This window comes from Myxine glutinosa, chromosome 4, assembly GCF_964187855.1.
Source record: "Myxine glutinosa chromosome 4, kmMyxGlut1.1, whole genome shotgun sequence".
Classification (NCBI taxonomy): Eukaryota; Metazoa; Chordata; class Myxini; order Myxiniformes; family Myxinidae; genus Myxine; species Myxine glutinosa.
In genome coordinates, this window is record NC_136264.1 from 207707263 (window position 1) to 207724529 (window position 17267).

Consider the following 17267-nt stretch of genomic DNA (forward strand, 5'->3'; position numbering starts at 1 on the left):
ATTCCAATGGAGAGTTCTTTACAATGAGTCATGTCTCAATTTTTATATGCAGCGCTTTCGTAGACATAGAAATGCAAAGTCTTTCGGTTTTCCCAAGATGGCGGCCATACCACGTGATCTATGACGTCATAATTATCATAAAAAATTATACAGGTGGAGTTGCACCTATGGTGAAAATTTACTGTCAATCGGAACAATCGTTGCAGAGAAAATCATATTTCTTTGCGGACAAACAAACAAACAGACAGACAGACAGACAGACAGACAAACAAACAAACGGACTCAAATGCAATGCCCTCTCCTCAGGCAAGGGTAAATGTTAATGATATATTCAAATGTCAGATAATTTGAGGAAAAACTAAGTGGGATAAAATATCGAAGGTGGTCCAAATGTGAGTGCAAGTTGAATCTTACCGAGGATGTGCTCAAGCAGTTGCACACCCAAGAGGTACTCGTTCTCGAAGTCCGACTCGAGCAACGCAACGCCCAGCCAAAATATTGTTGTAAGTAAAACCCGAGGCTCGGCCTGCGATGGTGTTAGGCCGTCCTCACATGCTTTGTCATCTCCGAGAGATGTCAAGCTTTGGGTTTTACCGAGGGAACATCTTCGGTCTGTCGCTTTGCCTCCCTCGGGGCGATCGAGTGTGTTGCTCCTCCATTCGCTCGTATTTGAATCCTTTTGCGAGGCCGAACGGCACCGATGAAGGTTTGCTGGCTCTTCAGAAGTAAAAGTTGATTGCCAGCCACTGTCACATGTCCTGTCCAACTGCAAGCTCGCATTGTGACTGGGATCAGGGTGAAAAGATAGGTGATTTCGGGATCGCTCATACAACCTTTATAATGAACACAAATGGTGACTCGTACAGGTAAAAAGTACAAGATTATTCTGAGATACATGAAGGTGTGTGTGTGTGTGTGTGTGTGTGTATATATATCCGTGAACTCTTAATTACGTTTAGACTGCTGAGCGTTTGACGACCCTTTAAGTCTCCCAAGTTATTAAAGACCACCAAGACCCCTGAAGACTCAAAATACCCTTAAAGATCCAAAACTACCCTGAAGACCCAAAACACCCTGAAGACCCAAAACACCCTGAAGACCCAAAACACCCTGAAGACCCCAACGACCCTTAATGACCATGAAGACCCAAAAGACCATTAAATACCCTGAAGAACCAAAATACCCCAAATAACCCTAAAGACCCAGAGGATCCAAAAGACCCGTATGATCCAAAAAGTCCCTGAAGACACCAAAGACCCAAAACACCCCAAAGACCCACAATACCCTTAAAGGGCCAGAGGATCCAAAAGACCCAAATGACCCTGAAGACCCAAAACACCATGAACATCCAAAAGACCCTGTGAAGACCCAAAAGACACCAAAATGGTCAAAGTGCCTATCCCTCTGAAAGGATGTGCGGTGAGGTGCAAAATATCGTGCTATGTATCGTTTTTGGCCCAAACTCTGAATGGTGAAGAATTACTTGAGAAATTAAAAGTCTCGTATCTGGATCTTCCCCCAAATCGAATCAATTTGTTCTTCTCACACCCCCAAAACGACCAACAAAAGTTTTGTTCGAATCCGTCCATAACTTTTTGAGATACCGGGCTATATATCGTTTTTAGCCCTGTCAATGACAATGGTGAAGAATCGCTTAAGGGATTATCGGATCCGGAATCAGACCAAGACCTCCACGAAAATCGAATCAATTCTTTCTCGTCATACACCCAACCCGTCCACCAAATGTCGTCTTAATCTGTCCACACCTTTTTGAGATGTCTTGGTCACAGACAGAGGTGTGAAAACATAACCTCTGTCCACCTTCGGTGGCGGAGGTAACAATGGTTGGAGTTAAGGATCATTAAGGATCACATGGTGCTGACGGTCTGGGTTTTACACCATCGTCGGAGCAAAAACGTTATGGCAATACATGGATGGCTTCAATTAGAACTGGCATTGCTCGAATGTAGTTGGTTCTCTCAGATGGCACAAGCACAATAGCAAATGTAGGTTTTGGAAACACGAGCAAACAAGGAATGTGAAAGCTTCAAGTCATCACTAACCGTGAATGTGAGCGCACTCTCCGATTGAAATTTTGTTTTGAACATTCGACCAATGTGTCCACTGCCGCATCAAGAGTCAAAAGCACCTCCATAACGATGCCCTGTCAAGCAGCAATCAGGGCCAAATAAATCAAAGTGTTATTCGCCATTGTATTTTCAAAAATATTGTACACTACCTCCATTTAAATGGAGATAACAACAAATAACTACAACTGCCACTTTATAACTGCTGGCAATGATGATCGGTTTCCTCCGTCTTCCCGCTTTGAAATAACCCCACTTTCACACAACCCCACTTTCACACAACCCCGCTGTCATCCAACCCCACTTTCACACAACCCCACTTTCACACAACCCCACTTTCATACAACCCCACTTTCACACAACCCCGCTGTCATCCAACCCCACTTTCACACAACCCCACTTTCACACAACCCCACTTTCATACAACCCCACTTTCATACAACCCCACTTTCATACAACCCCACTTTCATACAACCCCACTTTCACACAACCCCACTTTCACACAACCCCACTTTCACACAACCCCACTTTCATACAACCCCACTTTCATACAACCCCACTTTCATACAACCCCACTTTCATACAACCCCACTTTCACACAACCCCACTTTCACACAACCCCACTTTCATACAACCCCACTTTCATACAACCCCGCTTTCATACAACCCCACTTTCACACAACCCCACTTTCATACAACCCCACTTTCATACAACCCCGCTTTCATACAACCCCGCTTTGAAATACCCCAACTTCCATACAACCCCACTTTCATACAACCCCACTTTCACACAACCCCACTTTCATACAACCCCGCTTTCATACAACCCCGCTTTGAAATACCCCAACTTCCATACAACCCCACTTTCATACAACCCCACTTTCATACAACCCCACTTTCATACAACCCCACTTTCATACAACCCCGCTTTCATACAACCCCGCTTTGAAACAACCCCACTTTCAGACAGTGCCACTTTCATGCAACCCCGCTTTGATACAACCCCACTTTCATTCAGCTCCGCTTTCATACAACTCCGCTTTGAAACAACCCCACTTTCATACAATGCCGCTTTCATGCAACCCCACTTTGATATAACCCCACTTTCATACAACCCAGCTTTGATACAACCCCGCTTTGATACAACCCCGGTTTGATACAACCCCGCTTTGATACAACCCCGCTTTGATACAACCCCGCTTTGATACAACCCCGCTTTGATACAACCCCACTTTCACACAAACCCGCTTTCATACTACCCTGCGTTGAAACACCCCAACTTTCATGCAACCCCATTTTCATACAACCCCACTTTCATACAACCCCACTTTCATACAACCCCACTTTCATACAACCCCGCTTTCATACAACCCCACTTTGAAACACCCCAACTTTCATACAACCCCGCTTTCATACAACCCCACTTTGAAACACCCCAACTTTCATACAACCCCACTTTCATACAACCCCACTTTCATACAACCCCACTTTCATACAACCCCACTTTCATACAACCCCGCTTTCATACAACCCCGCTTTCATACAAGCCCGCTTTCATACAAGCCCGCTTTCATACAACCCCGCTTTCATACAACCCCGCTTTGAAACATCCCAACTTTCATACAACCCCGCTTTCATACAACCCCGCTTTGAAACACCCCAACGTTCATACAACCCCGCTTTGAAACACCCCAACTTTCATACAACCCCACTTTCATACAACCCTGCGTTGAAACACCCCAACTTTCATGCAACCACACTTTGAAACACCCCAACTTTCATAAAACACCACTTTCATACAACCCCACTTTCATACAACCCCGCTTTCATACACCTCCGCTTTCATCCAACCCCGCTTTGAAACACCCCAACTTTCATACAACCCCGCCTTCATACAACCCCACTTCATACAACCCCACTTCATACAACCCCACTTTCATACAACCCCACTTTCATACAACCCCACTTTCATACAACCCCCCTTTCATACAACCCCACTTTGAAACACCCCAACTTTCATACAACCCCACTTTCATACAACCACACTTTCATACAACCACACTTTCATACAACCCCACTTTCATACAACCCCACTTTCATACAACCCCACTTTCATACAACCCCACTTTCATACAACCCCACTTTCATACAACCCCACTTTCATACAACCCCACTTTCATACAACCCCACTTTCATACAACCCCACTTTCATACAACCCCGCTTTCATGCAACCCCGCTTTCATACAACCCCGCTTTCATGCAACCCCGCTTTCATACAACCCCGCTTTCATACAACCCCGCTTTCATACAACCCTGCTTTCATACAACCCTGCTTTCATGCAACCCCGCTTTCATACAACCCTGCTTTCATACAACCCCGCTTTGAAACAACCACGCTTTGAAACAAACATGCTTTAATAAAACCCCGCGTTCATACAACCCCACTTTGATAAAACCCCGCTTTCATAGAACCCCGCTTGGATAAAACCGGGCTTTCATACAACCACACTTTGATACAACCCCACTTTCATACAACCCCACTTTCATACGACTCCGCTTTCATACAACTCCGCTTTGAAACAACCCCACTTTCAGACAGTGCCACTTTCATGCAACCCCGCTTTGATACAACCCCACTTTCATTCAACTCCGCTTTCTTACAACCCCACTTTCATACAACCCCACTTTCATACAACCCCACTTTCATACAACCCCACTTTCATAACCCCGCTTTGAAACACACCAACTTTCATACAACCCCACTTTAATACAACCCCACTTTCATACAACACCGCTTTCATACAACCCCGCTTTCATACAACCCCGCTTTCATACAACCCCGCTTTCATACAACGCCGCTTTGAAACACCTCAACTTTCATACAACCCCGCTTTCATACAACCCCGCTTTGAAACACCCCAACTTTTATACAACCCCACTTTGAAACACCCCAACGTTCATACAACCCCACGTTGAAACACCCCAACTTTCATACAACCCCACTTTGAAACACCCCAACTTTCATAAAACACCACTTTCATACAACCCCTCTTTCATACAACCCCGCTTTCATACAACCCCGCTTTCATACAACCCCAACTTTCATACAACACCACTTTCATACAACCCCACTTTCATACAACACCACTTTCATACAACCCCACTTTCATACAACCTCACTTTCAAAACCCCGCTTTGAAACACCCCAACTTTCATACAACCCCGCTTTGAAACACCCCAACTTTTATACAACCCCGCTTTGATACTACCACGCTTTCATACAACCCCGCTTTGAAACAACCACGATTTGAAACAAACATGCTTTGATAAAACCCCGATTTCATACAACCCCGCTTTGAAACAACCATGCTTTCATACAACCCCGCATTCATACAACCCCGCTTTGATAAAACCCCGCTTTCATAGAACCCCGCTTGGATAAAAACGGGCTTTCATACAACCACACTTTGATACAACCCCACTTTCATACAACCCCACTTTCATACAACTCCGCTTTCATACAACTCCGCTATGAAACAACCCCACTTTCAGACAGTGCCACTATCATGCAACCCCGCTTTGATACAACCCCACTTTCATTCAACTCCGCTTTCATACAACTCCGCTTTGAAACAACCCCACTTTCATACAATGCCGCTTTCATGCAACCCCGCTTTGATATAACCCCACTTTGATACAACCCCGCTTTGATACAACCCCGCTTTGATACAACCCCGCTTTGATACAACCCCGCTTTGATACAACCCCGCTTTCATACAACCCCACTTTCACACAACCCCGCTTTCATACTACCCCGCTTTGAAACACCCCAACTTTCATGCAACCCCATTTTCATACAACCCCACTTTCATACAACCCCACTTTCATACAACCCCAATTTCATACAACCCCGCTTTCATACAACCCCACTTTCATACAACCCCACTTTGAAATACCCCAACTTTCATACAACCCCGCTTTCATACAACCCCACTTTGAAACAACCCAACTTTCATACAACCCCGCTTTCATACAACCCCACTTTCATACAACACCACTTTCATACAACACCACTTTCATACAACCCCACTTTCATACAACCCCACTTTCATACAACCCCACTTTGAAACACCCCAACTTTCATACAACCCCACTTTCATACAACCCCACTTTCATACAACCCCACTTTCATACAACCCCACTTTGAAACACCCCACCTTTCATACAACCCCACTTTCATACAACACCACTTTCATACAACACCACTTTCATACAACCCCACTTTCATACAACCCCACTTTCATACAACCCCGCTTTGAAACACCCCACCTTTCATACAACCCCACTTTCATACAACCCCACTTTCATACAACCCCACTTTCATACAACCCCACTTTCATACAACCCCACTTTCATACAACCCCGCTTTCATACAAGCCCGCTTTCATACAACCCCGCTTTCATACAACCCCGCTTTGAAACACCCCAACTTTCATACAACCCCGCTTTCATACAACCCCGCTTTGAAACACCCCAACTTTTATACAACCCCGCTTTGAAACACTCCAACTTTCATCCAACCCCACTTTCATACAACCCCGCGTTGAAACACCCCAACTTTCATACAACCCCACTTTGAAACACCCCAACTTTCATAAAACACCACTTTCATACAACCCCGCTTTCATACAACCCCACTTTGAAACACCCCAACTTTCACACAACCCCGCTTTCATACAACCCCACTTCATACAACCCCACTTTCATACAACCCCAAATTCATGCAACCCCACTTTTATACAACCCCGCTTTGAAACACCCCAACTTTCATACAACCCCACTTTCATACAACCCCACTTTCATACAACCCCACTTTCATACAACCCCACTTTCATACAACCCCGCTTTCATACAACCCCGCTTTGAAACACCCCAACTTTCAGACAACCTCGCTTTCATACAACCCCGCTTTCATACAACCCCACTTTCATACAACCCCACTTTCATACAACCCCACTTTCATACAACCCCACTTTGAAACACCCCAACTTTCATACAACCCCACTTTCATAACCCCGCTTTGAAACACACCAACTTTCATACAACCCCACTTTAATACAACCCCACTTTCATACAACCCCACTTTCATACAACCCCACTTTCATACAACCCCACTTTCATACAACCCCACTTTGAAACACCCCAACTTTCATACAACCCCGCTTTGAAACACCCCAACTTTCATACAACCCCACTTTCATACAACCCCACTTTCATACAACCCCACTTTCATACAACCCCACTTTCATACAACCCCACTTTCATACAACCACACTTTCATCCAACCCCACTTTCATACAACCCCACTTTCATAACCCCGCTTTGAAACACCCCAACTTTCATACAACCCCGCTTTCATACAACCCCGCTTTCATACAACCCCACTTTCATACAACCCCCTTTGAAACACCCCAACTTTCATACAACCGCTCTTTGAAACATGCGAACTTTCATACAACCCCACTTTCATACAACCCCACTTTCATACAACCCCACTTTCATAACCCCGCTTTGAAATACCCTAACTTTCATACAATCCCACTTTCATACAACCCTGCTTTGCAACACCCCAACTTTTATACAACCCCGCTTTGATACTACCACGCTTTCATACAACCCCGCTTTGAAACAACCCCGCTTTCATACTACCCCGCTTTGAAACACCCCAACTTTCATGCAACCCCATTTTCATACAACCCCACTTTCATACAACCCCACTTTCATGCAACCCCACTTTGAAACACCCCAACTTTCATACAACCCCACTTTCATACGACCCCACTTTCATACAACCCCACTTTCATGCAACCCTGCTTTGAAACACCCCAACTTTCATATAACCCCACTTTCATACAACCCCACTTTCATACAACCCCACTTTCATACAACCCCACTTTCATACAATCCCACTTTCATAACCCCGCTTTGAAACACACCAGCTTTCCTATAACCCCACTTTCATACAACCCCACTTTCATAACCCCGCTTTGAAACACCCCAACGTTCATACAACCCCGCTTTCATACAACCTCGCTTTCATACAACCCCGCTTTCCTACAACCCCGCTTTCATACAACCCCACTTTCATACAACCCCACTTTGAAACACCCCAACTTTCAAACAACACCACTTTCATAACCCCGCTTTGAAACACACCAACTTTCAACAACCCCACCTTAATACAACCCCACTTTAATACAACCCCACTTTCATACAACCCCACTTTCATACAACCCCACTTTCATACAACCCCACTTTCATACAACCCCACTTTGAAACACCCCAACTTTCATACAACCCCGCTTTGAAACACCTCAACTTTCATACAACCCCACTTTCATACAACCCCACTTTCATACAACCCCACTTTCATACAACCCCACTTTCATACAACCCCACTTTCATACAACACCACTTTCATACAACCCCGCTTTCATACAACACCACTTTCATACAACCCCACTTTCATACAACCCCACTTTCATACAACACCACTTTCATACAACCCCACTTTCATACAACCCCACTTTCATACAACCCCACTTTCATACAACCCCACTTTCATACAACCCCACTTTCATACAACACCACTTTCATAAACCCCGCTTTCATATAACCCCGCTTTCATACAACCCCGCTTTCATAGAACCCCGCTTTGAAACACCCCAACTTTCATACAACCCCGCTTTCATACAACCCCGCTTTGAAACACCCCAACTTTCATACAACCCCACTTTCATACAACCCCACGTTGAAACACCCCAACTTTCATACAACCCCACTTTGAAACACCCCAACTTTCATAAAACACCACTTTCATACAACCCCACTTTCATACAACCCCGCTTTCATACAACCCCGCTTTCATACAACCCCACTTTGAAACACCCCAACTTTCATACAACACCACTTTCATACAACCCCACTTTCATACAACCCCACTTTCATACAACCCCACTTTCATACAACCCCACTTTCATAACCCCGCTTTGAAACACCCTAACTTTCATACAACCCCACTTTCATAGAACCCCGCTTTGAAACACCCCAACTTTTATACAACCCCGGTTTGATACTACCACGCTTTTATACAACCCCGCTTTGAAACAACCACGCTTTGAAACAACCATGCTTTGATAAAACCCCGCTTTCATACAACCCCGCTTTGAAACAACCATGCTTTCATACAACCCCGCGTTCATACAACCCCGCTTTGATAAAACCCCGCTTTCATAGAACCCTGCTTGGATAAAACCGGGCTTTCATACAACCACACTTTGATACAACCCCACTTTCATACAACCCCACTTTCATACAACCCTACTTTCATAACCCTGCTTTGAAACACCCCAACTTTCATACAACCCCACTTTCATAACCCCGCTTTGAAACACCCCAGCTTTCATACAACCCCACTTTCATAAACCCTGCTTTCATACAACCCCGCTTTCATGCAACCCCGCTTTCATACAACCCCGCTTTCATACAACCCCGCTTTCATGCAACCCCGCTTTCATACAACCCCGCTTTCATACAACCCCGCTTTCATACAACCCCGCTTTCATATAACCCCGCTTTCATACAACCCCACTTTCATACAACCCCGCTTTCATACAACCCCGCTTTCATACAACCCCGCTTTCATACAACCCCGCTTTCATATAACCCTGCTTTCATACAACCCCGCTTTCATACAACCCCGCTTTCATACAACCCCGCTTTCATACAACCCCGCTTTCATACAACCCTGCTTTCATGCAACCCCGCTTTCATACAACCCCGCTTTCATACAACCCTGCTTTCATATAACCCCGCTTCCATACAACCCTGCTTTCATGCAACCCCGCTTCCATACAACCCTGCTTTCATACAACCTTGCTTTGATACAACCCCGCTTTGATAAACCCTACTTTCATCATAACTAAAGATACACAGAAAAGACACATGGCTGTGGAAGATAAATTGTAGAGTTTCTTCTTGTTTACAAAATAACAACTTCTAGCTTCCAGACCGTACAACCAATCATGCTGAAATTTTATAGACTTCGAATATATTATAAAGTTTCATGTCGATCAATGCAGCAGTTCAAGAGATAGAAGGTTTTAAAACATTTTCGGTCAATTATTTATTGCTGCCAAACCATTTGACCTATCGCAAATTCCAAAAGACCATTTTGGTATCCAGACATAATTGTGAAGTTTCCACTCGATATGATTATAAATGAGGGAGGAGATAGGTTTCAAATGTTTATGCTTCTCAGCATCATAGCTCCAAAACTATGTAACGTATGATGTCATGGTGGTTGAACTTTTGGTTCGTCATGGGTATCCGATCATGCATGCAAAGTTTGGGGTCAATCTCTTCAGCAGTTTCAAAGAAAAGGGGTTTTCAAGGCTTTATTCTTAAACAATATGGCAGCCGAACCATATGACCAATGACATCACAATTATTTTTTTTTCTCCATCAATTTAACCCTTGATGTTGTTCAAGACATTTCATCCTGATCGGATGAAGTTTTGTACTTGTCGAATTTTGACATCATAATGGAGGTACCAATGACATCATCATTCACATATGCTATTCTACATGGAGTTCTTTACAGTGAGCCATGTATAAATTTTTTCTCCGCAGACCAATTACGTGACCCTAAACCATAACTCCCAAACCATGTGACCAATAACATCATGGTTGTGGAACCTTCTGTTTGCCATGGGTATGATGTGCTCATGCATGCAAAGTTTGGGCTCGATCTGTTCAGCCATTTCGGAGAAGAAGGGTTTTTAGTGTTTTTCATGTAAAAAAAACATGGCGGCCGAACCATGTTAATAATAATAATAATAATAATTCATTTATTTTGTATAGCGCTTTTCAAGAAGCCCAAAGGCGCTTTGACAGAGTGCAAAACATAATGCATAACAATACATGAAAACAACAATTGCAAAAAGACAAGAATCAATAGGGAAATATTTAAAGGAAAAGGAGGGAGAAGGAGAAGAGATAGTCAGGGGTTAAATGCTGTGGGTTGAATGTTGAATGCAGTGTTGAACAGGTGGGTCTTTAGTGATGTTTTGAATGTGGTGAGTGAGGAGGAGTCTCTGATGGTGTGGGGTAGTGAGTTCCAGAGGGTGGGAGCAGCGATGGAGAAGGCCCTGTCCCCCCAGGATCTGAATTTGGTCGGGATGGGGGGGGGGGGGGGGGGGGGGTCAGGAGGTTGGTACCAGCAGAGCGGAGGTTGCGGGTGGGAGTGTGTCTGGAGAGGAGGTCAGTCAGGTAGGATGGGGCCAGGTTATGGAGGGCTTTGTATGTCAAGAGGATTTTGTACTGGATTCTCTGGGGGATGGGGAGCCACTGAAGCTTGTAAAGGACGGGGGTGATGTGGTCACGGGTCCGGGAATGGGTGAGTAGACGGGCAGCGGAGTTCTGAATGTATTGGAGTTTATTGGTGATTTTTGACGGTGAACCATAGAGGAGGCTATTGCAGTAGTCTATTGCAGTAGGAGGGAGGGAGGGGGGAGGGAGGGGGGAGGAGGAGTAGGAGGGAGTGGGGGGGAGGAGTGGGGGGGAGGGGAGGAGTGGGGGGGAGGGGAGGAGTGGGGGGGAGGGGAGGAGTGGGGGGGGGGAGGGGAGGAGTGGGGGGGGGGAGGGGAGGAGTGGGGGGGGGGGGGGAGGGGAGGAGTGGGGGGTGTTACCTTTGACGTTAAATTTTTTCGGTTTCTGAAATTGAAATTTTCTGATTTTTTTTTTCAGTTAGGTCATGCACAAAAAATATCATATTCGTGGCATCAACGGTTCTATTTGTCGAATTCTAACCTCATAACGTTAGCACTTTTGACATCCCAGATGAACATATTTTTGCTCCCAATGCAGAGTTCTTTAGAAAGAGCTATGACTCCGTTTTTTCCATTGAGCCGTTTCGGAGATATAGAGGGGCAAAGTTGAAGGGTTTTTCCAAGATGGTGCCCATACTACGTGACGTATGACGTTGAAGGAGCTAGGGCTCCCACGTCGATCGAAAGAATGGACGCGACAAAAAGCTGGAATTCATCTGAGTTGCTTTATTGAAATCAAACACTCAGGCACTCTGAAAACCCGTTTATCGGTCAGCAATATATATCTATTAACCCAGGGGGTTTGCCCAGGCCCGGCGCCAGGGGGCGTGGCCCAGCGTCCTGGCTGCGGCCTGGCAAGTTGAGGGCGAGCCTGCCCGGGCATGCCCGGGCGTCCCGACCGAGGCCTGGCAAGTTGAGCGCGGGCCTGCCCGGGCGTCCTGGACGAGCCCGGCATGGTGATCGCTCCGCGTCCTTGATAGGTGCAAGGCGATTGTGAACACCCAGCGGCAGCCGCTACACACGTCCCCCCAGAATCGACTTGCACCGGCAGGGTCAATTTGAGGGGGGTCCTGATGACCCGGCCGAAGCGACCCCTGGCGGGTCGTGGGAGGGGGTCCGGTGAGGCGGTGGGCGGTCGAGTGGGGGGCACCGTGGACGGGGGGCGGCCTCGCCGCGGCGGAAGGGCCACCCGTGGTGGGTGGTCGACGTCCACGTGCGCCGGCTTGAGGCGGTCCACTGCAATCCGGTCCGACCTGCCGCCGATGTCGATGACGAACGACTTGTCGTCCCGTCGCAGCACCCGGAAGGGCCCGTCGTACGGCGGCTGGAGTGGCCACCGGTGTGCGTCGTGACGCACAAAAACATACTCCGCTGTGCGGAGTGCTGGGGGGACGTAGGACTGGGGGTCACCGTGGTGGGATGTTGGCACGGGGGCAAACCGTCGGGCGGCCTCCTGGAGGTCCGAGCGCTGGTGAGCTGCGGACCAGGGACTGGTAGCGTCGGGCACGAATTCGCCCGGGACGCGTAGCACCTGGCCATAGACAAGCTCGGCGGTGGATGCCTGGAGGTCCTCCTTGGGGGCCGTGCGAAGGCCCAAAAGGACCCACGGCAGCCGGTCGGCCCAACCGCCGTCTTGAAGGCCGGCCATGAGCGCGGCCTTCATGGAGCGGTGGAATCGCTCGCACAACCCGTTTGCTTGGGGGTGGTAGGCCGTAGTACGGTGGAGCTTGACCCCCAGGTTGCGGGCGACCGCGCCCCACAGCTCGGAGGTGAACTGTGGTCCGCGGTCTGACGAGATGTCCGCCGGTGCGCCGAAGCGGGCGACCCAGGTGGCGATGAAAGCCTGCGCCACGTCGGCGGTGGTGGTGGAGACGAGGGGAACGGCCTCCGGCCACCTGGTGGTCCTGTCCACCATGGTGAGCAGGTGTGTGAACCCCCGTGACGGGGGGAGGGGGCCCACCAGATCCACGTTGACGTGGTCGAAACGTCGTTCGGGCACGGTGAACGGTGCCAGCGGGGCCTGGGTGTGTCGGTGGACCTTGGCCCGTTGGCAGGCCGTGCAGGTGCTGGTCCAATCGCGGACGTCCCGACGAAGGCCGTGCCAGACGAAACGCGCCGACACCAGCTTCTGGGAAGCTTTCCGGCCCGGGTGGGAAAGGCCGTGGAGGGAGGCGAAGATGCGGCGTTGCCAGGTGACGGGCACGATGGGGCGAGGCTGGCCTTGGGAGACGTCGCAGAGCAGGACAGTGTCCGCGCAGGGGATGTCGGCCAGGCGGAGGCCCGTGTCCGCCGCCCGGAGGGCTTGCACCGTGGTGTCGGTGGTTTGGTCCGCCGCCATAAGCGCAAAATCCACGCCCAGGTGGACCGCGTTCGCGCTGGCCCGGGAAAGACAGTCGGCCACGGCGTTGTTTTTGCCGGCGACGTGCCGGATGTCCGTGGTAAACTCCGACACGGCGGAGAGGTGGCGCTGTTGGCGGGCCGACCATGGCTCCGTGACCTTGGCCATGGCGTAAACCAACGGCTTGTGGTCGACGAACGCCGTGAAAGGTCGGCCCTCCAGGAGGTGGCGGAAATGGCGGACGGCCAGGTGTAGACCGAGGAGCTCCCGGTCAAACGTGCTGTATTTGAGCTCGTTCGGCCGGAGCTGCCGGCTGAAAAAAGCGAGTGGCTGCCAAACCCCGTTCACCCATTGCTCATGTACGGCGCCCACCGCGTAGTCGGAGGCATCCGTGGTGAGGGCGATGGGAGCGTTGAGCACCGGGTGAGCGAGCAGTGTTGCGTCGGCGAGGGCCCGCTTTGAGCGTTGGAAGGCCGCATCCATTGCTGCGGACCAGGCGATGTCGTGCTTGGCCGGCTTGCCCCGGAGGGCTTCGTAGAGGGGCCGCATGAGTTGAGCAGCGCGGGGCACGAAGCGGTGATAAAAATTCACCATTCCCAGGAATTCCTGCAGGGCCTTTATGGTGCGGGGACGCGGGAACGTGGTGATGGCCTCGACCTTGGTTGGCAGCGGCACGGCCCCGTTCTTGGTGATGTGGTGGCCCAAAAAATCAACGGCCGTCGTGCCGAAGTGGCATTTGGCCGGGTTGACGATGAGGCCGTGCTCGCTGAGGCGCCCGAACAGTGTTCGGAGGTGGAGGAGGTGCTCGGCCCGGGACGTGCTGGCGACGAGGATGTCGTCCAGGTAAACGAAAAGGAACGGCAGGTCACGCAGCACGCCGTCCATCAAGCGCTGGAACGCCTGAGCCGCGTTCTTGAGACCAAACGGCATCCGCAAGAATTCGAATAAGCCGAACGGCGTGATGACTGCCGTTTTAGGGACGTCGGCCGCCCTGACAGGTACCTGGTGATATCCCCGTATGAGATCAATTTTCGAAAAAATGACCCGTCCCGCCAGACGGGCGGAGAAGTCTTGGATATGCGGGATCGGGTACCTGTCGGGGGTGGTAGCGTCATTGAGACGGCGGTAGTCGCCACACGGGCGCCATCCACCCCCCGGCTTTGGCACGATGTGCAGTGGCGAGGCCCACGCGCTATCGGAGCGCCGCACGATGCCGAGGTGCTCCAACGCGTCGAATTCGGCCTTCGCTACGGCGAGCTTGGCTGGGTCGAGGCGGCGGGCCCTGGCGTAGACCGGCGGGCCCGTGGTTGGTATGTGGTGCTCGATCCCATGCCGTACTGCGACGGCCGAAAACGTCGGCCGCGTGAGGGCCGGGAACTCCGTGAGCAGGCGAGCAAACTCGTTCGCCGCCGGGACGGTGCATGCCAACTCGGTCGGCGCGGAGCTGCTCAATGTGCATACCAGGGAGCTGAAGGTTTCAGCGTTGATTAAACGACGCCGTTGGACGTCCACCAGCAGTCCGTGTGCGCAGAGGAAGTCGGCGCCTAGCAGAGCCATGGGCACGTTGGCGGTTACAAACGTCCAAGCAAAGCGTTGGCCGCCGAAGCAGAGGGTGACGTTGCGCGGGCCGAAGGTGCGGATAGTCGATCCGTTGGCCGCAACCAAGGAGGGGCCGCAAACCGCGGATTGCCTGTCCTGGTCAGAGGCGGGTATGACGCTCAGTTGGGCGCCGGTGTCGCACAGGAAGCGCCGTCCGGACGCTTTATCCGTGATGAACAGTAAGTTGCCCGTGTGGCCGGCGCTCATGGCTGGTAATGAACGCCGGCCCGGCCGTTTCCCGGCCTGCCGAAGGTGCACGGGGGTCGGCATGTCCGGGCCTTTTGTCCGAACCTGGCATGATAGTAACACCACGCTTGGTCGGGTGGAGGCCTCGGTCGACGTGCTGGAGGTGGTCGGCACGGTAGAGCGGCCGCCAATTGCGTCGGCAGTTCGGCCGTCGACCGTGCCGGGTGCTCGGGCGCCATGGTTGTTGCGTCGGACGGCGGTGGGTCCCATGTCGCCGCTGCGATGCGCCGTCCTGCAGCGGAGATCTTGTCGGCTTCTCTGGCAAGGGCCCGGGGATCTGTGATCGTCGTGCTTGCCAGGGCGAGGCGTACCGGGTTAGGCAGCTGACGGAGGAACAGCTCCCGGAACAGGAATGCCGGAGAGTGCTCGCCGAGCAGTGAAAGCATGTAGTCCATTCGCTCGGAAGGGCGCGTGTCGCCGAGCTCAGGCAGTTCGAGCAGGCGCCGTGCGCGTTCCGCCGATGGGAGGGCGAAAGCATCGAGGAGAAGCTTCTTAATCGCGCCGTATTTGTCAGCGGCTGGCGGGCTTTCGAGGAGGCTCAGGGCGCGGGCCGCGGTAGCCGACCCGAGCGCAGCTACCACATGGTGGAAGCGGGTGTCGTCGGCCGTGATGCCTCGCAGGGCGAACAGGGACTCCGCCTGTGCAAACCAAACCGCCGCGTGAGCCTCCCAGAAGGTAGGCAGTTTAAGGGCGACTGCCGTGTCCATGTCGATAGGTCACCAATGAAGGAGCTAGGGCTCCCACGTCGATCGAAAGAATGGACGCGACAAAAAGCTGGAATTCATCTGAGTTGCTTTATTGAAATCAAACACTCAGGCACTCTGAAAACCCGTTTATCGGTCAGCAATATATATCTATTAACCCAGGGGGTTTGCCCAGGCCCGGCGCCAGGGGGCGTGGCCCAGCGTCCTGGCTGCGGCCTGGCAAGTTGAGGGCGAGCCTGCCCGGGCATGCCCGGGCGTCCCGACCGAGGCCTGGCAAGTTGAGCGCGGGCCTGCCCGGGCGTCCTGGACGAGCCCGGCATGGTGATCGCTCCGCGTCCTTGATAGGTGCAAGGCGATTGTGAACACCCAGCGGCAGCCGCTACAACGTCATAGTTAGCAGTAAAAATATTCTACAGGTATAGCCAATGAGTTGTTGAAAATTTTGGGGGGGCGTGGTGGGGGGAGAATAAGAAAAGCTCTAGCAGTAACAATAGGTATTCCTCTACATTGTATGTGGAGGAAACCTAATTAATGTAGACTGTAGAGATGGTCAACAGTTACCCAAGTCTGATTCAGCAGACAAACAATCAGGAACTTATTTTACATTTAACACCTTTTCAGCAAATGGGGTTGGGGTTTCAGGACTTGTGGCAGACCCTGCTAATAACTACAGGATACAGAACTCCGCACCTGGGATTCTTCGCTTGCGTCGGCCACCCTCTCAAGCAAATGCGAGAGCAGCAGAGAGAGTTGCGTGGCATTGAGGGGCTGGGCCAAGGCTCGGAAGATCTGCAGGGAACGGCCTACATAGTGCGGTATCAAACTTGAGAGGGCCACATCGAGGGCGACACCACTCAGTCGATTTTCCAGCTGGTATCCTAAATCATGGGAAGACAATATTCA

General features: G+C 50.4%; 1 protein-coding gene across 9 annotated transcripts in view; it reads right to left on the reverse strand.

The window, feature by feature from the left end:
• Positions 1 to 17267, reverse strand: part of LOC137426021 (protein furry homolog-like) — a 417549-nt gene that overhangs the window by 52893 nt on the left and 347389 nt on the right. For all 9 annotated transcript variants that reach the window (XM_068114742.2, XM_078776948.1, XM_078776949.1 and 6 more), the window contains 3 exons: positions 17055 to 17242; positions 2064 to 2164; positions 415 to 785 (listed from right to left, as the gene is read on the reverse strand). In XM_068114742.2, coding sequence (XP_067970843.2) covers positions 415 to 785; positions 2064 to 2164; positions 17055 to 17242 — 660 coding nt within the window. The remainder of the gene's footprint in view (positions 1 to 414; positions 786 to 2063; positions 2165 to 17054; positions 17243 to 17267) is intronic.